This window comes from Eschrichtius robustus, chromosome 6 (genome assembly GCF_028021215.1).
Source record: "Eschrichtius robustus isolate mEscRob2 chromosome 6, mEscRob2.pri, whole genome shotgun sequence".
NCBI classification, from domain to species: Eukaryota; Metazoa; Chordata; class Mammalia; order Artiodactyla; family Eschrichtiidae; genus Eschrichtius; species Eschrichtius robustus.
In genome coordinates, this window is record NC_090829.1 from 51,015,589 (window position 1) to 51,035,791 (window position 20,203).

Below are 20,203 nucleotides of genomic sequence, written 5' to 3' on the forward strand. Positions count from 1 at the left end.
GACTTGATGCAGCCACTGGTGGCGATGATGGGATCATAATTACACAGTGTGGGAAGTGACAACAAGAAAAATACTGATGAGAGCATCCATCAAAAAGCAGAGTTTCCCCAGGGGAGGGTCCTCTGAGGCTTGGCTGGGAGGAGGAGACCTTCCAAGGTGGCAGCTGATCCTGTAAGATGAGGTGCATCCAGAAGGATGAAGAATGGGCTTGCCGCCCTGTGCTGGAAGGCCAGGACTGCTAGCTATGTTGACAGTAGATGCAGACCCCAGCAAGACAAGAACAAGAGGGCTCTCAGAGAAGAGCCCTCAAAAAGGGATGGAAAAGTAAACAGGCAAGGTACATTAGAGAATGAAGGAAGACAGGCAATGGGAGATGCCATCTATTCAGAAAACCCTTAAAACAAAACAAAAAACCTAACAACTTTGAAATCACCAGTTGCAAAATAACAATAAATAATTCACCCACCAATGTCAGTCTGTTCTTCTGTCAGGCACTGTGCCAAGCCTTCTGTACCTATGACTACATTTACCCTACAACAATTCTGCCAAGTAAACAGTATCTTGATTGTGTATATGAGGAAGCTGAGGGTCAGAGAGGGCAAGTAATTTGCCCTAGGTCACGTAGCTAGGATTAAGCCTTGGTCTCCGCAGCTTCAAAGCCGGTGTGCTTTGCCCCTACACTAATCTGCTAGCCAGCCACTTAAAAACTGGGTATATTTCTTTTTCTCTTGATGACATAACCAAATCCCTACTAGTATTATAAACAAATATTCTTCCCAAGGTATGAATAAAAGTTTACCTGTTGGTACATTTATTTTAATAAATTCAAGAAGGTTTTACTGTCGCATGTAAAAGAGTAAACTTTTGGAAATTTTACCTTGGACTTCAGCCAAAGGCACCCGCTCCAACAATACTAACAACTAATATTTACTGAGTATGTTCTAAGTGCTGCTGCTATTCTAAGGCTTTCTATGAATCGACTCATTTAATCCTTACAATAGCCCTGGGAGGTAAATGCTACTATTATTTCCGGTTTTACAGACGAGGAAACTGAGGCACAGGAAAGTTAAAGAACTTACATCTAATAAGGAAGATAACGTCAGCCAAAATACTACTCTCAACAGAATTTCCCCAAATGCTCTGTTGCTCATTGACTCTTCTGCAGTTTCCCCTCGATCCCCTTTGTCCCCTTTTTGGTCTGAAAGCACCTGGGAGAAACTACTTAGGTCCCAAAGAGTAACCATACCCACCAGTGGCTTTTCTGCATTTGGGCTCCAGCTGCCACAGCTTCTGTGAAACTGGCCTGGTCACCCTGAGTGAAAGTGAATACTGAGAGATGATGTGAGCAAAGCTGACCACAATGTATGAGCATGTAATTACGAAAAGTTCTCCAAACGGAAGCACGAGTGGGGCCCGTTAGTCATGTTTAACCTGGAATTGACAAGTCAATTGAAAGTGAGATCTGTCTAGCTCTTGGTGGTTGACAAAGCCAGGTCTTTCACATCCATTTTCCTGGTTAATCCTCAGAACAACTTTGGTGGTGGGAACAAGCTTTCTTAGAAGCCTCCTCGTAGAGCTTAGGAAGCGGGGCTCTGGGGAGACTTAGGGAGCCGCCCAGGCAGGCAGGTGGTGCACGGTGGCCCTCAGATCTAGACCTTCTGACTTCCCGAGCAGGTTGCTTCCTTCTCTCCAAAGCAGAGACGAAACAGATACATTTCTAGAGAGTACTACACTAGAACTACCTTTCCAATGTCTTCTTTGTCACTGAAACGAAGGGCTGCTGTTGGCTTACTCCTTTGGGCAGCGTTCTGCAGAGCTGGTCCTGTAACTCCATGGTCCGCTTGAATATGCAGTTTTCTCTGCAACAACATTAAACTCTCCTACGTCCTTATTAGTCTTCTCTGCTTGCTTCTCCTCCCCTACTCTAGTTCTCAGAGAGTCTAGCTCCTAGACTCTCCTCCTCTCGATGTCTACTTCCATGACCATAAACCAGTAATTCCCATTTTTCTTCCCATTCTCAAGCCCTCTTCTCTGGCTCTAACTATATAATCCAACTGCATCCTTGGCTTCACCACTGGCTGCCTCACAGGCATCTTTAACTCACTACATTCCAAACTGATCTTATCCTCCTGTTCGCAAACCTGGTCCTCCACCTGGACGCTCCAGCCTGACATCGGAGAACCTTCTGTGACCACCTGCGCTCCTTCATGGAAGACATCTGATCAACCACCACATCCTGCACGTTCTATAGGCTCCATCTCTCTCAAATGTGCCCACTTTCCTCAATCCCCATCCAACCATCATCCACCTAAAGCACCACCCTCTCTGGCCTGGGCTAACTGGTCTCTCCTATCCACTCTTGCTTCCTTCCAACAACTTTCACTGCAGCCCAAGTTTCATTTCAGAAACGCAGATCCGACAGAAAGACAAATATCATATGATATCGCTTACCTGTAGAATCTAAAGAAAAGGGCACAAATGAACTTATTTACAAAACAAAAATAGAGTCATGGATGTACAAAACAAACTTATGGTTACCAAGGGATGGGGGGCGGCAGGGATAAAATGGGAGATTGGGATTGACATATACACATTACTATATATAAAATAGATAACTAATAAGAACCTGCTGTATAGCACAGGGAACTCTACTCAGAACTCTGTAATGGCCTATATGGGAAAAGAATCTAAAAAAAAAAAAGAGTGGAAATATGTATATGTATAACTGATTCACTTTGCTGTACATCTGAAACTAACACAACATTGTAAATCAACTATACTCCAATACAAAGTAAGAAAAAAAAGGATCACATAAAAAAACCCAAAAAACAACAACAAAAAAACCCAGCAGATCTGATCATATCCCCTTGGTTGAAACATATCAATGACTTCCCTCTATTCTTAGAACAAAATATGAAATTCCTTAACCAGGCTTACGAAGCCCAGCAACACAGTGCCTTGGCTTCCCTGCCTAGCATCCCCGCGTGCCCCTCACCGCCTTCAGCTGAACGCTGACCGACGGGCCTCCACGCCCGCCTAGGCTCCCACCCCCACGGTCTGCTCCCCCAGTGCGCCATTCTTCTCCACCACAGCAGTCTGGCAATGATGGTGAAAATGGTTATTTGGGTGATTATTTGCTGAATGCCTGTCTCCCTCACAGATCTCGTCTTCACAAGGGCAGATCATTCCCAGGGTCCAGCATGGCTGTCCGCAGAGCGGAGCTATGCATCCACTAAATCTGTCAAGTGACTGCGGGTAGGAATAGGACAAAAGTTTTAATTCTACCATACACTTAAACAAACACTTGATCCCAATGTCCTTAAAAGCCCCAGTCACTCACAGGAAAAAGCTAGAGGCTGAGAGGGAATTTTAGACTCCAGGCTCTCATTTTGTACGTCAGTGCTCAACTATTCCTGGCCAGTAAGATACTGGTGGTATTTAACTTTTTCTTTTTCTGGTGATAGAACCAAAGCAGTATAATATCTTTCAGCTAGAGCTGGTTGTTTTTACAACTGGATGATGTTACGATCGCCTTGAGGGCACCAAATGAGATCTAGGTGGCTTAAAGAACTGAATACAATTCTCCGAAGAATAAAACTTGCTACCACGGAGCGCGTTCGTGCTCCTGGGGTCAATGTGATTCATTTCTGTGACTCAAAGATACTCTCCCCACAATGAAGGTGTAGAAAGAAGGCTCTCAGCAAGTTGAAAAATATATATAGTAATTACTAACATCATTTCAAAACTCTTGAGCACAATCAAGCATCACCACAAACCTTCTGCCCAAGGTTGGTCTGAAAAGATGACCAGAGTAGGTGCCCCAGCACCTCAAGGTCCTGATTCCTGGGCCCTAACTCTGTGATGGAGAGTAAAACAAGTTGTGCATTGACTAGGCCAAGTGCCAGTAACTTCTATTGAACTGAATAAAAATAGAAGAAGCCCTCTATGTACTTTTTCTCACTATCGATGGACTTACTCATCTTAGCTGGGTTTAATCAGATTCTTGGAACTTAGTCATAAATTGTACTTTATCATTGGTCAAAAGCAGTGTCGTGTACCTACCATTTAATTGGCCTGAAGCCACGTCCTTTTCATGAAACTGATAAATGACTACATTCAGTGTACAAAGTCCTTCTAAGAATATACAGATCCTGGTTTAGAACCTAGCCAAAACCACATGGTTGCCTATCAATAGCAAAGGGCAGACAGGGATTCCTTAGAAACTCTGGTTGGAGGTGACATCTGAGATCACTGAGGAAGTCGAAGGTTACAACCTACACAGCCTCGTGTCACCAAAGGGGTGTCTGAAGGGCCTTTATTTGGAAAAGGGAATGTATTTCCCAGGATGCCTGCACAAGGCCACCTGGCTCACAATGAAGTGAAGTTCACAAGCCTAACTACGGGCTTTAACTGCTTCTATGTGACAATGTAGTGCAAGTTCCTACTCAGCATCAGAAACAGAAGTGGTCACCACAGGCCAGGGCAGCAGACGTGGATGGGATCCAGCAGGACCGGAGGCGGGAGAGGAATCCCGGGCGGCGGGGACAGTCATTACTTAGGGGTTCAGAACTTAGTCACCTGAGTATTCAGTATTTCTTTTTTTCTCTATTGCGCAATAGGGGCAAGATAAAGGATCAAAAGATAAAGCGGGTAAAATCTCTTGATGCCCTGTGGCCACAAGCATTCCTGCTTCTGGTGAGAAGCTAGGGCGCATGCACATTGATGCCTAGAGCAACGTGTCTCCATGCACGTCTTCTGTGCCCGTGGGGTGGGGACATAGATGGTGTGCCCCACTGGATGCCTGTGCCCCACCGGATGCCTGTGCCCCACTGAGCCTGAAAACATCCATGATAGAGGCTCCAGAAAATGCAGCAAAAGAACAGACACGAGGAGGCCTTGGCAGGAGTTCTGACTGGGAGCTGAGAGCCAGAATCCAGCTCAAAGATGAGCACCTGCTGAGTGCATCTTCTTTGACCTTGCTCAGAAATCCTTAAATTCTCAGTGTAAAAGACCACAGAAGCAGAGGCCAGGTGAAGACTATGGAAAAGCACACTGACTCTGGCTTGCCGGGGGAGAGGCAGGACAGATGCAGTGACAGTGGCTGGGCTCTGGAGTCCAATCTGCTGGGTTTGAAACCTCGTTTTGTCTCAAGCTGCGTGACCGTTAGCAAGTTGTTAACCTCTCTGAGACTCACCTGCATTATCTTTAGGCTGGGGGTTCTTGCGAGGATTAAATGAGACAATTCACATGAAGTACTGAACAGAGTACCTGTCTTATGGTTAAGTGCTTCCTAACTGTTAGAAATTGTTATTCAAGCAACTGGATGAAAAAAAAAAACATATAATGTTTAAATAGATCAAACCAGGTACAAGAGGAAGAAAATCTAAAAAAATAAAACCAAAACAATACAATGCATCCTCTGAAAAGACTGTACCAACTGAGGACCTAGGTTCAAAGGCCAAGAGTTCTTGTGTTACAATTTAAAAAAAAGAAGGCAATTCATATAAGAGTGTGCGTGTGTGTCTGTGTACACGTGTTTGCATTCTCTGGTATGTTAAACGTTTTATGGGATGACAATGGGGATTTTCTAGGGTTACTTGGTAAATGCTTTTAGCTTGAAACTAAGTGTAGCAAATCACCGGGCAAGGAGCTCATTAGCCAGACAGGGGAAAGGCAAATGGTCCAGATTTCCAGGGCATGATGCTCCAATGAGGTGAGGGCCTCGGGAAATGCTCTTGGAAGGAATAAACCACAAATCAGGAAAGAAGCAGGAAAGGCAGGGTTGGGGGGCAGAGCCTGAGAGGGTACTGGCTGCGGAGAGAGGTTTCATCAGAAGTTAAAAGGAGTAAGCCTTGGATCCAGACAGCAGAGGCTGTGGTCCTCAGGAGACCTGAGAGACTGAAGGAAATGGTGCAGCGCTGGGCTGGGGGCCAGTACAAGAGGCTGCAGCCGGCTTGGGTGGGCGGAAGGAAATGACACTAAGGCACAGCTGCAAGGACCTGTCTGAGAATTTCAATTTGTGCCCAGGAGAGTAACCAGAGGTGAGGCAGGCACCTCCACTCCTACACTTTGTACTTTACTTCTGAGAGCTGGCTAATTACCACCCACATCTCCCTTCACCCTGCCTTTGCCTGCTCCTTTGAAGGCTTCTGCCCCCTCAGCACTACAATGCCTCCGTCTACTATAGTGTAATTCTGAGAATACAGGATGGTAGGTGACCTTCAAACCTTTTACGGGCTGAGCATTCGTCACTCCGACAACATCCTAGATTTGCTTAGATTGGAAAGTCCTTCATTTGCCTATTGCTGTTTGCAGACGCTTATAAGGTTCAATTCTGAGGGTCACAGTTCACGGCTCTGATTACATATCTACCCTTAGTGCATCAGGGCCCGCATGGCCATTGGGAGAAGGCAGACCGGGGTGTGAATCCTGGCTTTGTACGTACTGGCTCTGTGACGTGGGACCAATTTCTTCTCCTCTTTGAACCTCAGTTTCCTCTTTGTTAAATGGAGATATGCACACTTCGCACGAGAGATCATGGATATACACAAGTCCACGATAGCGGTGACATCCTGGATGTAAGCAAAGCACCCCACCCGGTATTTGGCACACAGAAGTCATTCAGTGATTGTAACTGTTGGGTATGGCTGCTGCCGGTCTGCATACTAATACTCTAGGGACATAATGAGGTTGATGGGATTTATTGCAAACTGGAACGGAAGCCCTCACTGATCTGGGAAGGCTGGACCTCGATGTACGATTTAAACAGCAAGCAGCTCCTGGAGCCTGCAATTCACCACCCTCTAACTGCAGTGGCCACCTGACAGAGCAAATGAATTGCTGTAAACCGTTAATGAGGAACAAGATGGTGTCTGGGAGAACTGTAAAATTACTCCCCCATTACCATGCCGTTAGTGAAGCTTTCATCTGCCATCCAACTTCCCCAACAGCCATGGTCTCTCAGTTTCCTAACTGTCTAGAGGTTTTGATTTATCTGGCAGAGGAAGGAGGTCCTGGACCCAAGTTCTGGGAAAGAGGCTTTAATAAACGTCTGTAAGACCACACGGGTGAGAGCCTGGCCCAGGGTAAGCCATGCAGGAGAGTGTGGCTGGCACTACGGGTTCCCACACAGATGGCAGCACACCTACTGGTGAAGGCAAGGCTTGCCCACTAGCTACGGGACAGGCCCTGGCTACCAAGGCGTGCGTGGAAGGACTCGTGAAATGCTTTCTTCAGTGTTCAGAGGAGTAACAAAGGAGTAGCAATAGGCAGGCCCTGCTTTTCCATATTTGACGTCTCGCTTCTCTGCCTATTCACTGTGGTCACTGTAGTCTAGTCAACACCTATACGTCACCTCTTGGTCATTGACTCATCCACTTGTATATTAGTTCATTCATTCCACAAATACTTAGGAGGTGCCTACTGTGTGACGGGCACTGTTTCAGACACTAATGTCTAGATACACGATGTGGAGATACACAGGGATAAAAGAGAGACTCTTCCGTCCTCAGGGAGCTTACATTCTAGTGCGGAGACAGATATACGAAAGTACTAAAGCACACACGTGTGAAGGTGATAAGAGCTATATAAAAAAAATTAAGCAGGGAAGAGCGACAGGACATGAGAGGGGCTGTGATTTTAAGTGAGGGGCTCAAGGAAGCCTCACTAAGAAGGTGGTACCTGGGAAAGCCTTCAAGAGGCTGGAGCCTTCACCTGCTTTGCCGACGTGACCACACCAAGGTTACACCGCCCCCAGCCAGGGACGTGCCCCGCTTGTGAGAGCGTGTGGCTGCAGCCTCCTTGGCAGTTCAGCCGCGTGTGCTGCAAGCAGGCTACAGCCTCGGCCCCACGGGCGGGACCTCGGGCGCCGGCGCACGCCCAGGAAGGGGCCACAGCCACGAGGGGCGGGCGGCAGAGGCGGCCGGGGGCGGGGGGGGGCGGGGGGGTGGGGGGTGGGGCTCACCTCCTCCAGCCTGCGCCGCTGTTCCTTCTGCTCCTCGATGCGCTTCTGGCGCTCGGCCAGCAGCTGCCGCTTGTGCTCCTCGTTCTCCCGCTGCTGCTGCTCTAGCTGCTGCCGCCGCAGGGCCTCGGACCGCTCCTTGTTGGCCAGCTGCAGCCCGCAGGAAGTCCCGCCGCAGCGTCGACTCGCCGGGCAGGTTCAGGATGGAGCTGCGCGGCGGGAGAGACAGATCAGCGTCCCGCGCAGGGAGGGGCCGCCGCTACCGGGGGTCCCGGCGGAGGAGAGCCAGGCGGGTACCGCACCCACCTGCGGGGAAAGAGGCCACGTGCTCAAGCACGGGCTCTCAGACCCCTCCGTTAATTCCACTGCTCACCCCCCAAAAGAAACAAGAGTCCAGGTAACAGACGCGACTCCAGGTAACAGACGCGAGTCCAGCCTCCCCTCCACTGTGACTACGGCATGCCTAGGCCGCTCCGTCGCCGCAGAGATGTCACATGCCTGAAGCCACCACCTCTCTCCCGGCCCGTCCACACCACTCCCTCGCCCCTCTATTTCTAAAAGCTGTAGTGAGTACGTAAGCCCTGAGCCCCAGGCCAGCTTATTTTCACTTTAAAGAAAGGCAAGAGCTAAGCCAGCAAATAAAAATGAATAATCTGGAGCGGTGAGGGAGCTTGCTCTCCTTGGATGGGTACCTCGTCTTCACCCACATCACCTCCTTGAACAGCACAAAGCTACAGACTCCTTGGTTCTGCTTGCAGCCCAGCAAGGAGGAGGGAAATGGTTCCTACTTACTCATACAGACCTAGCCCTTTTAATCTTTCCGGCAGCTTCCCCTTGAAATAAATCCGTTAAATAATTATTGAGTACCTACTATGCGGCAGGCACTATAATAGGCTCTAGTGGATACAGCAGTAGCTAAACAAATTCTCCCTCTAGTTATTTTCTTGTGGGGAAGAGAGACAGGCAAATAATTAGACAGGCAGACAAATTATTACAAATAACATAATTTCAGATATTAATAGGCTCTATAGAAGACAAAAAAAGTGTAAGAGTTTAAGAGGGACAGTGGCAGGGCACTGGGGCTAGGATGAGGGTTCTGCTTGAGATGGGGTGATCAGGGAAGACCTCTCCCAGAAGCTGATAGTGGAGATGGGCCCCAAATGATGAAGAGTCAGTCACACGAGGAGGTAGGGGAAGAACCTTTCAGGCAGAAGGAAAAGCAAGTTTAGAGGCTAGTCGTGGCAACAGGGGTGGCCTTTTTGAGGGTCTGAAGCCCAGGCAGTCTTCCCAGGGCAGAGCAAATGACAGGGAGAGGGGTACAAGAGGAAGTCAGAGACAGAGCAGAGAGGGTAAAGCATGAGGCTGTGGAAGCCACACATGGAAAGCTTATTAACAGGAGGGTAACATGATCAGATTTGTTTGGCTGCTGAATAGAAGATGTTCTGCAGTGGGTACAAGGGCAAGCAGGGCTACCAATTGGGCTGTGACTACAGTGGCTCTGGGGTAGAGACTAACCAGGTCGAGGAGGTGGGGATGGAGGCTGGGAGGAGCATCTGGGGAGAGAGTTAATGAAACCTGTTGATGGATCTAATGTGTGGAGTGAGGGATGACTTGCAGGTTTTTTCCTGGCGTCTGGGCTGTGGTGGTGATGCAAACTGGGATGGGGAACGAAAGGGGAGGAGCAGGTTTGGTGATTGACAAGGGGATCATTCTGTCTTGGAGAGTGGGTAGCGTGCTATGTGAGATACTGCCATAAAATGACATCAAAAGGCGTGGCTCATAGACAGTGCTTGGATTCTACTAATAAGCCTCCTTTAAAACCAACAGCCTTTGTTTAGAACTTTAAACAACCCCCCAAAGGAAGGGCTTATCTACTCAGGCCACATGGTCTGTGCAAAGGTGGTGGGGCTTGGGGAACCCAACCTTCCACGCACATGAGGAAGACCCATTAATATTAACTGATTCCGAGATGTATTACTGACTGAATCATTAACCCCGTGTGTGAGCTGGTTGCTACCGTTGGGCTGTTACCTCATTTCTATAATGAGATAACCACTATCCCTTTCTATTTTACAGGATTTCATGAAAATTAATTAGATGTGTCCATAAAACAGGACTTGGAACATAATCTTCGATGTGATATAAAGACATGTGACAATTATAGAAATGTTAAGAGATGGCTAGGTCACCCACTAAGTGACTCCTAACATGCGGTTTAGCAAGTGTTCGTTAAGATGAGGTTCTCAGCTCCATGGCGAGTGATCAGAAGGGCTGACGTGACTGTCTGGGTGAGCTTTGGAAAAATAGCGTACGACTCTGAAAGCAAGGCATTTGGTCCTTTGCTTTACAAGAATGTTCATTTTCCATGTCATTACTTGGCAGTCACCATATTTATGCAGCTAAACTAGGGGCAGAAAACGTCTAGATGGAAGGAAAGAATTCTCTTCAGTCTTTGACCTTGAAAATTCCCGTAACAGGTGAAGAGAGAAAAACTGATGGCCCTGTAACCTCAATCCCATCCTCTTCCAGTAGTTTTAGCAATAATCCAGCTTGGTAGGTCTGAATTAGCTCAGAAAAGGAATGCACTAGCTTATTCTAGTAGCAGTGGCTGAACTGGCCCCTTCCCTGGTTCAGAAGCTCTGCCTCAGTCGTACAAGAACTGCTCCTTATTTGAGTACTGGGTCCCTTCCTTGGATGGCTAGAGGATGGGGACCCATATACCCCAGTGACCCTTCTGCTTTGTGCATTTCCCCCAGTAATCTCACTTCACATGTACAGTGCATCCGCCCTGGTGTGCATGCCCATGCCCCTTGATTCACCAAACTGCCATCAGCTGAATTCTCTTACAAAAGAGAAATCCTGGCAGTGTGAGCACATTGGCATTAATTACTTAATGAACACAGACTAGAAGAAAGTCAGAATCAAAGTCAAGTGAAATTCAAAACATAGGGATGATGATAATAAAGCAGCACTTGATTTTGGGGGCCAACGTATGACAAGAGGAATGGGAATGGAAGTTTCTATTTAGGGTTCACCTTAGAGTGTAATTTGATATCCTGGAAACTGAACTTTCCTCTTGGATTAGGCTGTGTTGAAAACACATGCCATGTGACGAGGACAGTGGCCACCTAAATGTCTCAAAGGTATGAAGTAATGGACTGGATAACCCAAGTCCAAAAATACCACTTTGGTCTCCAGAAAGTTGCAGTTTTAGGCACTTTTAGACCTGTATTACCCAGATAATTGCCTCCTACCCATTCTACATGTTACACATGTGAGGAAACAAGGAAATAAATCTTGAAAGACAAGATAAAGAATATCCTGATTTCCATGTTCTTGTAAGAGTCTGCCTAGGGAAATTTTCCCAAATTAATGAGTACATTTGTGGGCAATAAACTAAGTAAGACCACCCTGCTGGATTCTTAAAAATGAACCTATAAATCAAAAGGATGTGAATTTCACACAACCACAGTACAAAATGTGAAACTGAGAAGATAGCTCTTGCTCGCCTACCTGGGCTCTCCTGAGTCATTCTCCTCCTCTTCTTCCTCACTCCCGCTGTACTCATACTCCGTCTCATCTAAAGAGAGACCCACAGAATATTAGCGTGCAAAAAGATGCTACAGCTCGGTAAAGCTCATGCCCTCATTTTATGTATAAGTAAACTGAGGCCCAAAGAGTTGCCCTTAATGCTGACCTGGGACAGGCTCCAGGCATCCTGACTTGTGATCCAACAGTGCCCACCAGCTAGATTCAAGCACATGGAATTAACATCCAAGACTGCCCCAGTCGACTCTAGATTCTCTCCCTAATGCCTGGCATTCACATGAAAGTGAAGACAAGGAGCTGAAACATAACTTTTCAGTTTGTGTTGACTCCCATTATAGGACCACCTAACCCAATCTTTTATTGGGCCACTGTTAACTTACTGACAGGAATAATCATTTTTTACGTAGGAATTTTATTATGACTTACATAGACTCACAAATTGCCTTTAGATATCTTAATACCAGACAGAAACTTTTGACAACGTGTGCTATTAAAAATATAGATTTAAATGTGTTTTGATTGACCCACTGGGGACATTCATTTAATTCCCTAATATATTAAGCAAGTTAACATGCCATAATGAACAAGATCGAGTCTTTGCTTCGGAGGAGATTAGAATCTAATGGTCAAGATAGATAAGTAAATAATCAGAGTCTCCATGATTATGAAGAAAGAGAACTAATCTTTATTGGGTATCGCCCATGTTGGTCACTATGCTAGATACTTATGTTCTCTCATGTACTTCTCATAACAATTCTTTAACATAATACCCATTTTGCAAGCAAAGATACTGAGATTATAAGCGGTTTATTAATATGACCAATACATCTGAGATTTGGATTCAGAATTCAATCCAGAATTTTTCCAACTTTATAATTAGCATTCTTTCCAACACATTATATACTAAATAGAATTACATAAAAAAGAGCAATGAGATATCAGACAAAAAAGCGGCTAAGTCCATGGGTCATAATGGGGGAAGGTAACAGTGAAGTCTTTGAGGAAGAAATGAGCTGGACCTTGGAAGATCAGTAGCCCTTTTTTAGGCAGATGGCAGCTGAAAGTGCTGGGAAAGGGGCATTCTAAGCAACATAACCACCTGAGTAAGGCTAACAGTATTATAGTGCATGAATGTTCAGGAAACACTGAGTTGTGAGTGGCTGGTGTGAGAAAGCAGATGGAGTGAGAAAGCCCAGCAAGTCTGATGTAGCTTAATGATCTTTATATATACCATGCTGAGGACTTTTCCGTAGGCAATGGGGAGACTTTGGAGGAGCTTTTCATTTTAATCAGGGAGGTTGTCACAGGGCTATCATCCCTTGATAGCTATGTGTTAGTAATTACAACTTTGAAGACATTTGTACACCCCTGAAAAGAAACTGAAACTGCAATTTGGTTATGTTACCACCAGGAGGCAGCAGTCACATGATGAGAACCATGGAATTTGATCATAAACACATTTTGCTTTCCATACTATTTAGCCATTAAAGGGATGATGAAAGGAAGCCATAGCACGATGACTTCAAGAGTATTTTTAAAAATCATGTAAAAATTAGCTTCACATGTTTAGATAAGTATGAAGTTTTCAGGCTACTTTTTAAAAAGTATTATTTTACGAAAATGTAAAGAAACTTCATAAAGTGTTTCAGTATTCCACATTGAAAGTTTAGTATTCCAAACTTTCCTTAAATGAATCAACAGAGAGTTCAAAGTAAAATGCAGAAATTTTATCTAGTGAAGTATAGCAAGGAAAAGAAGCACACAATTAATCTAATTATTTCTCCTCTCTAGGGTAAAAATTTCATTTGTCAATCTCCTCAACTATAATACTTCACCAGAATCCAGCGGGATTGCTTTTATATTAGTGGCTTAAATTAGCATGTATCAACATATCTGAAGGGAAAAATAATATCAGGTTAAAAAAATCACAAAGCAATGCACATTAAAAATTTTTGATTCTACCAGAAGCTGGTCTTAGAGCTACTAAGAGAATGAAAAAATTTTAGAAGGAGCAAGTCAAGTCATTTAATCAAACTGAGCAACTGGAATGAAGTCTCATTTTGAGCAACACTCTTTCTTGGGGAGCAGACAAAAAAGAAGGCTGCTGGTGGCTCGAAGCCTAAACAGAATGAGATTCCTTAAATCATCATGCAACTCTCGAGTAAGCCTACTCCCAAGGATCTTACTCTTTACCCTGCAGAGAGGGAACACATTAAAAATAGTCTGTTTTCATGGGGTGGTGAGTTCTAAGTCACATTCTAGAGTTTGTGCCCCCAAAATGTGAAACCAATCCAAGGCACAAGCTTTACCCACTCTTACTCACAGGTCAGAGGCAGAGGTCACATGATCTCAGAAAGTAACCCTGAACAGTACTGAAAAACTGTAGGTCAATAAAAATTGTCTAAATAAGGATAGCTTACATTTATTCAGTACATCTATGTGCCAGACATTGTATTAAGCATTTTACATGCATCATCTCATTTAATCTTTGCAAAAATGCCAGACAATACTAATTATTATTATACCCCCATTCCTATTTTAAAGATGCGAAAACTGGGGTGAAGTTCAAATAACCATTAAGGGGTAGAAGTAGAAGTTGAACTCAGAATTTGAGTCTGAAAAGAAGAGTCCGAGTACTTAACCTATTCTATATACCTATAGGAAAATAAATTTTCTTTTTAGAAAAGTTGGCCTTTAATGGGCTGCATGTCTGACACACTGCCCTAAACTATTCCCTTTATCTTTATTTTTGAAATTTTTTATTTTTTTTAACTTTTTATTTCATACTAGAGTATAGTTGATTAACACTAAACTCTTCCCTTTAAAAGTCTGACTTCATGGAGTGGCCCAAGACCACTATTAATAAGTAGCAGTTGAAAAATCAGTCCCGGCACTTTTTGACCTGACTCATCTATTTCTCTCCAGCTTAGTTCCTCCAGCTTGGAGGAACTCCTTGGGCCCTGATTGATACCTCATCCCTTCCATCCACTAACGACTGAAGATGAGCCTCTTTGGATTAGCTTCATAACCTCCCGTTCCTGAGTCTAACCTGATCACACATTTTCCTGCATCCCCGAGGCCGGCTGCAAAGAAGGAACTCTTCCCTTGAAGCTTCACTGAGGATTTCTCCTCCCTGAGCTTCTGCTGATCTTACCTCTGCCCAGTCCTGACCCTTACAGGGCTCACCACCCTACCCCTAGGACCCTGCTCATACCTTGCCACCTGAAGATATTAACTGCAGAGGCAAAGAAGAGGGGAAGTTCAAATAAAAGGAGGGCACCCTCTCTTCTGTGCTGCCCACCACCCTCCCCGTTCCGTCTGGATCGTGAAGAACAGAGGAGAAAGTGGAGAGTACAGAAGTGGAGCCAAGCACATCACCATGTACCTCCCACCCTCGGCCCCTGGCCTTCCCCTCTGCTCTCTACCTGCCCACCCCCTGCCCGCATACTCAATGCTCACCTGGCCAGCCCTCTATCGCCCCCTCACTGTCAGCCTGGCCAGCTGCCCCCTCCTGCTCCCACCAGGGAGCTCTCACCTTGTCTGCTCTCTGCATCCCCCCCTTTCCTTCCCATCCTCAACCTTCCCTACCTCCCTACCCAACTAAGTCATAAAACCTGCCCCAGACCACGTGAGTTTTCACCTTGGTCAGGATGCTAGTTAAGGAATTTTGAGTCTCTTTTCAAACAGCTTGGGCACAGTCCCAGGGCCCCAAGTTTGGACTCATGTCTTTTCCAGTGATGCAGTGAAAAGGTAGTATGGTCTAACAGCTAGAGCCATAAGAGAAAAGAGTTTTTGAATCTATAAAGAAGAAAATGTGATGTTCCATACAGCAGCTTGGCAACTTCTTTTATATCGCTTTGACTATAATAAAAGTCATTCTGACTTCCAAATAACTAAATTAGAAATGAGCCTCAGAGCACGAAAACTTAAATGGTGAAGAGTGCCAGCACTGAAAAATGTCAACTAGATGGGTTTTTTTTTTTTAAGGTTGCCTGTCTTCTGTAGATTTTGAGTCTTCGAAACATGAATATTCATTTGAATTAAGAAAATCACTTGTCGTATTAAACCACTTCATAGTATCACTCAACATGACTTTTTGTTCAGTGCCTGGAAAAGGTAATATTTCCCGAGGTTCTATTCTTTCATGAAAGATTCCATTTCAGCAGCCTAGTGATGCCCGCAGGCTGTGATCTCAGAGGCAGCCCTTCACACTAAAGAACAATGCAGGCCTATTTGAAATCCCCACCGTCCCTCCAATACCTCAAGAGCCCATGACTCACTTGGTCTTTCGTTTCCCTCGCTGAAATACAAACGCTGAAATACAAATGTGTGTCTCACCTTTCTCTCCTCGCTTCTTCTTTGTTCTATCAATATGGTCCTTGAGCTGAATGCGGACCTGTCGTTCATTAGGTTGGTCTCGTATAAATGGATGCTTCATCAGTTGTTCTGTTGCTGGTCGCTGGCTGTGATTCTTTACCAAACAGCTCTCAATAAAGGACTGGAATTTTTTTGACCTGCCAAACAGAAGAGATGAACCCATAGATAAAAAGACAATCCAAAGAAAAGCACACTTTAGGGATCAACCAATCACAAAGTCGGTCTAGCTCTTTATTAGGCACAGTGGGGTTCAAAGGCATTATTGCCATCAACACACAACTCAGGCAGTGTATGGTAGTTATAGCACGAAAGCATTTTTGCACAGTTTATACATAATATCACACAGAAGACCAACAGGCACCAGAGAAGAGAAAGACCCCGATAAGAATCACACCTGGAAGGTCTACTGGAATGAGGGAACCAGAGCTGGGCCTTAAAGAATTAGGAGAAAAATCACCCTTGGGAAAGGATAGTTCAGGGAAGTAGAAAATCAGTGAAAAACTAAGGCTGGGATTGAGCATACTATATGTCAGGGGACACTGAGGTGAGTTCTCTAAATGCAGCAGAAAATGCAAGCTGGGAAAAGTAAAACCAGGGTTGGACAGGTAAGGGGGAGTACATTATGTAGGAATGAGCAAGATTCTTATATGGTAAAATGAACATTAGGCAAATTTTTTAACTGGCAGTTTTGAATCACTTTTGAACTTTGTTTTCCAATGAATAAGAACAGGATGTATGTGTATGTTTGCTATCAATCCACAGACTTGGAAACTTAACTTACAGGGACTAAGTTCATACCCAGAAGCAAATTTATCTCTTTCTAGAAAGGCACCATTTCCTCAGAGATAAACCCTGTGCCAGAGACGCACAGGGGAGCGGCAGGGAAAAGCTGTGAGAGATACCCGCGAATAGGGCACAAGTCCACAGCGTGGTAGATACTAATGATGACTTGAGCTATGATTCATGTGTTGGGCATGCATGTTCTGTCTGAAAGTTCCAAGAAATTGTCCAGCATCATAAATAATTAAGCTCATGACTCTACAGCATGCCTTTCCGAGGTGCCCCATTGTCAGCAGGGCACATCGACCTTGGGGGAACCCTGCTCACCCTCCTCGTGGCCCAACCCTGCTCAGGAATGAATCCATTTTCCGCTCTCTGTTGCCCTCCTGTGGAGCACTGGGGAGTTACAGGAGCAGATCCCCGAAGCAAGCTTCCGCAAGCTTCCCCAAACTTCCCAGCGGGCCCTGTGTATATATCCTTCAGGCCTGAAAGGTGTCCTCACCACACAGAACGCAATGGTGATCGTGTTCTTCAAGATTCAAATGGGAGAGGGCACTGCAATACGTACCACTCTCCATTTCTGCCCCGGTCAAAGCAGTTTTTCACCTCACGCCATGTTTTTAAAGTAGTACTGAACTACTGGTATGTTTTCCTCCTTAAATTTCCAGGCTATGTTCAAGCTTTTAAATTATTTTACATAGAAGTAAAGGTCACCTGAAGGTCAGCTCAGGATGAATCAGGATTGGAAACACTGAGGACTAGACATAGGAACAGTAGGATGGACATTCTAAGCACCTCCCTCTAAGTCCTTCAGCTCGTAGCCCTGCCTCCCCGACACTGGAAATTCTCCCCAGAGTTGGGAGCTGCCTGAGTCACCTTCCTATCACGAGCACACTACGTGTTTGACAAACAGATGAACGCGTGAATGGTTATCGGGTGAGAATTCTGGGCGAGAGCTGTCACGTGGCTCCAAATGCGTGCTTCTGAGGGACAGAGATGAAGGCTTAGAGAGAAGATATCACTTCATACACTTTCTTTCTATCCATCGGATTAATCTGTGGAGGCACTAATGTGATATCATCTAAGGAGGGACTTCGCAAAAAAAAAACCAAAAAACCGTAATGAAATAATGGACTGTCCTAAGGAATAAAATGAAAAGAATAAGGTTAACCTGCATAAAGAAATAGACAAACTCTACATAGTACTCTTCTAGGTAGAAAATCAGCATTAAAAAGGTGAAAACAAAAACAAATGAAGACAGAAAGCTATTCAATATTCACGAGGAATGCAAATGGCAGTTCTTTTTTTTTCTGCTTGCAACTTGGAAGAAAAAGTTTGTTCTTTATAGAGGGCAACTATTCATTAGGGGACGATAAATAAAAGAAATCATAACCAATTTAAAAAGAGATCCAGACTTAATAGACTGTACATTCCTTTCCACGATACTGACACCTCACAAAAGTCAGAGACATCTCCGGGATGAGAGAGTGTTCAGGGAGTTTAATGGGAACAGCTATAGCAGAGTCTTTTTTCCATTATCTCTCCTGGTGAGAAGGAACCTCAAGAGATATTCAAGAGAATATTTTGGGGCCCAAAGGATGGGCCAAGACGTGTAGAACTACAAAGCTGGCAGTCTATCCCATGTCATCTGCAAATGGTTCTCAGTGAAGAGAAAATAATGCTACTTAAAACAAATCTTCAAAGAAAGATTCATTGTCTCCATTTAAGTTAGTGTGACCAAAGAATCAATATGCTTAATTACATGTTTAATTAAAAGTAAAAATACTTCACCTGACTCTTTGCCGAGAGGCCTAATGGGTTTAAAGTACATTTCTATAACTTTGTTGCTTCAGTCTTGGCTGCTGGTAATTTAGTTCTGTCACTTTAAAAAAAAAAGCTCAAGATTAGTAATACTAATTTCCCAAGGGTTGGCACCGAGAGATAAATGTTAGTGACTGGTACTTACAGTCTGAGATACTAGTTCTTCTAATACCAGTGTCACTGAACACTTTATCTTCCCAGATTTTTCCTGTTTATGTATTGTGTTAGAGGAATTAAAAATGCCTGAACGATTATGACATTAATCACTATAATGTTTTAGTGAGCTGGGCTAAAAGATTTTGGTAATCTTCAGACTCCCTACATGCAATTTGATCTTTAAAATTTGCACTTGCCCAGAACTACTCTTTTTCTCTATTTCAGTTTCCATCATTTACTAACTGTGCGATTTTAGGCAGATCCCTTAACTTTTCTGTGCCTCAGTTTCCCTGGCTGCAAACGGGGATACTGTTAGTACTTATCTCAAAAGACTGTTGTGATGATTAAATGAGTTAGAACCAGGCCTGTTACATCATAAATGCTGTATGTGTGTTTGCTATGATTGTTATTATTATTACTATTACTATGATGACAATGTCCCAGCATCTCTGACCACTACCAGGCTTAAAGAACAGGAGGATCTGCCTTGAGGGCTACGAGCAGAAATTTGAAGGTGATTTTCCCCACTTGGATTGAACCAAATAGTATAGAGTTCTTTAAGGGAATTATTTTACATATACTAGGATTAGATGCATTAGCAGGAAAAGTCACCAGGATCATTATTATCTCTAAGGAGACTGCAAAAAAAGGTTAATTTTAAAAAAGTTTGTGTAATAACTTTTGTTTTGATTTCAATAAAGTCCAAAGTCACACTACTAGTAGTAAATTCAGTCTATTTGAAGTATTTTCTGATATTTCCTTTCTATTATCATTATATTATTTACAGTCCCCTCCCCACCCAAGAGCATTGTCATTTCGAAAACAAAAGTGCTTGATAACCCAGCACGAATCAGAACTGGTGTTTCATAAAATAACAGAAATGGTTGTAAGCTCTGGAGTAAAAGCAGAAGGCTGGGGTTCCAGGCTGCCATGAACCTGGGACTCAGGATAAGCCAGTTAACCATACCAGGCCTCCAGTCTCCATCTGGAGCATGAGTGGCTTGGACCAGGAATCTTATACCTCTTTCCAGTGATAAGCAGTTGGGACTTTTCTGATGCGCTCAATCGAGTGCTGCTTTGCCTGTGTGGAATCTTCACATTTAAAGGGCATGTGAAAAGGACAAGACCGACCATCTTTCACAGGAACAGAGTCATTTCCATCCTTCTCCAGAGACCCCTGGAGGGAAGCTACGACATGGAGTATACGTGTGAGGGCAGGGGAACCGGGGTGAGCACGGTGGGAAGAGAAGGGAGAGGAAATCTTTTGAAGGAGATGGTTACCCATGTGGGTTGAATCCAACTACACACAGAGCAGGAGGGGAACATGGGAATCCCACCGCACTGGTCATTTGTTGACATGGAGACAGACGGTGAGGGCATCCTTCTTCCCCTCTGATTCAACTCAGGTTGTAACCCTCCTGGAGGCCTAATCAAAGGTCTGAGCCACGTGAACATTGACTGGAGCCCGGACCACAGGACTTCCTTAGCCCGAGGCCTCTCCTCACTACACTGATGGGGGAGGAAGGGCCCGGCTCCTGCTTGCAGGGATGCTTTCCTTTC

General features: G+C 44.7%; 1 protein-coding gene across 1 annotated transcript in view; it reads right to left on the reverse strand.

Annotated features, from left to right (window-relative positions):
• TNIK (TRAF2 and NCK interacting kinase) overlaps positions 1 to 20,203 on the reverse strand; it is a 407,404-nt gene that overhangs the window by 87,227 nt on the left and 299,974 nt on the right. Inside the window, 4 exon segments of the mRNA XM_068546242.1 lie at positions 7,964 to 8,116; positions 8,118 to 8,169; positions 11,474 to 11,540; positions 15,848 to 16,023. Of these exon segments, the coding sequence (XP_068402343.1) occupies positions 7,964 to 8,116; positions 8,118 to 8,169; positions 11,474 to 11,540; positions 15,848 to 16,023 (448 nt within the window).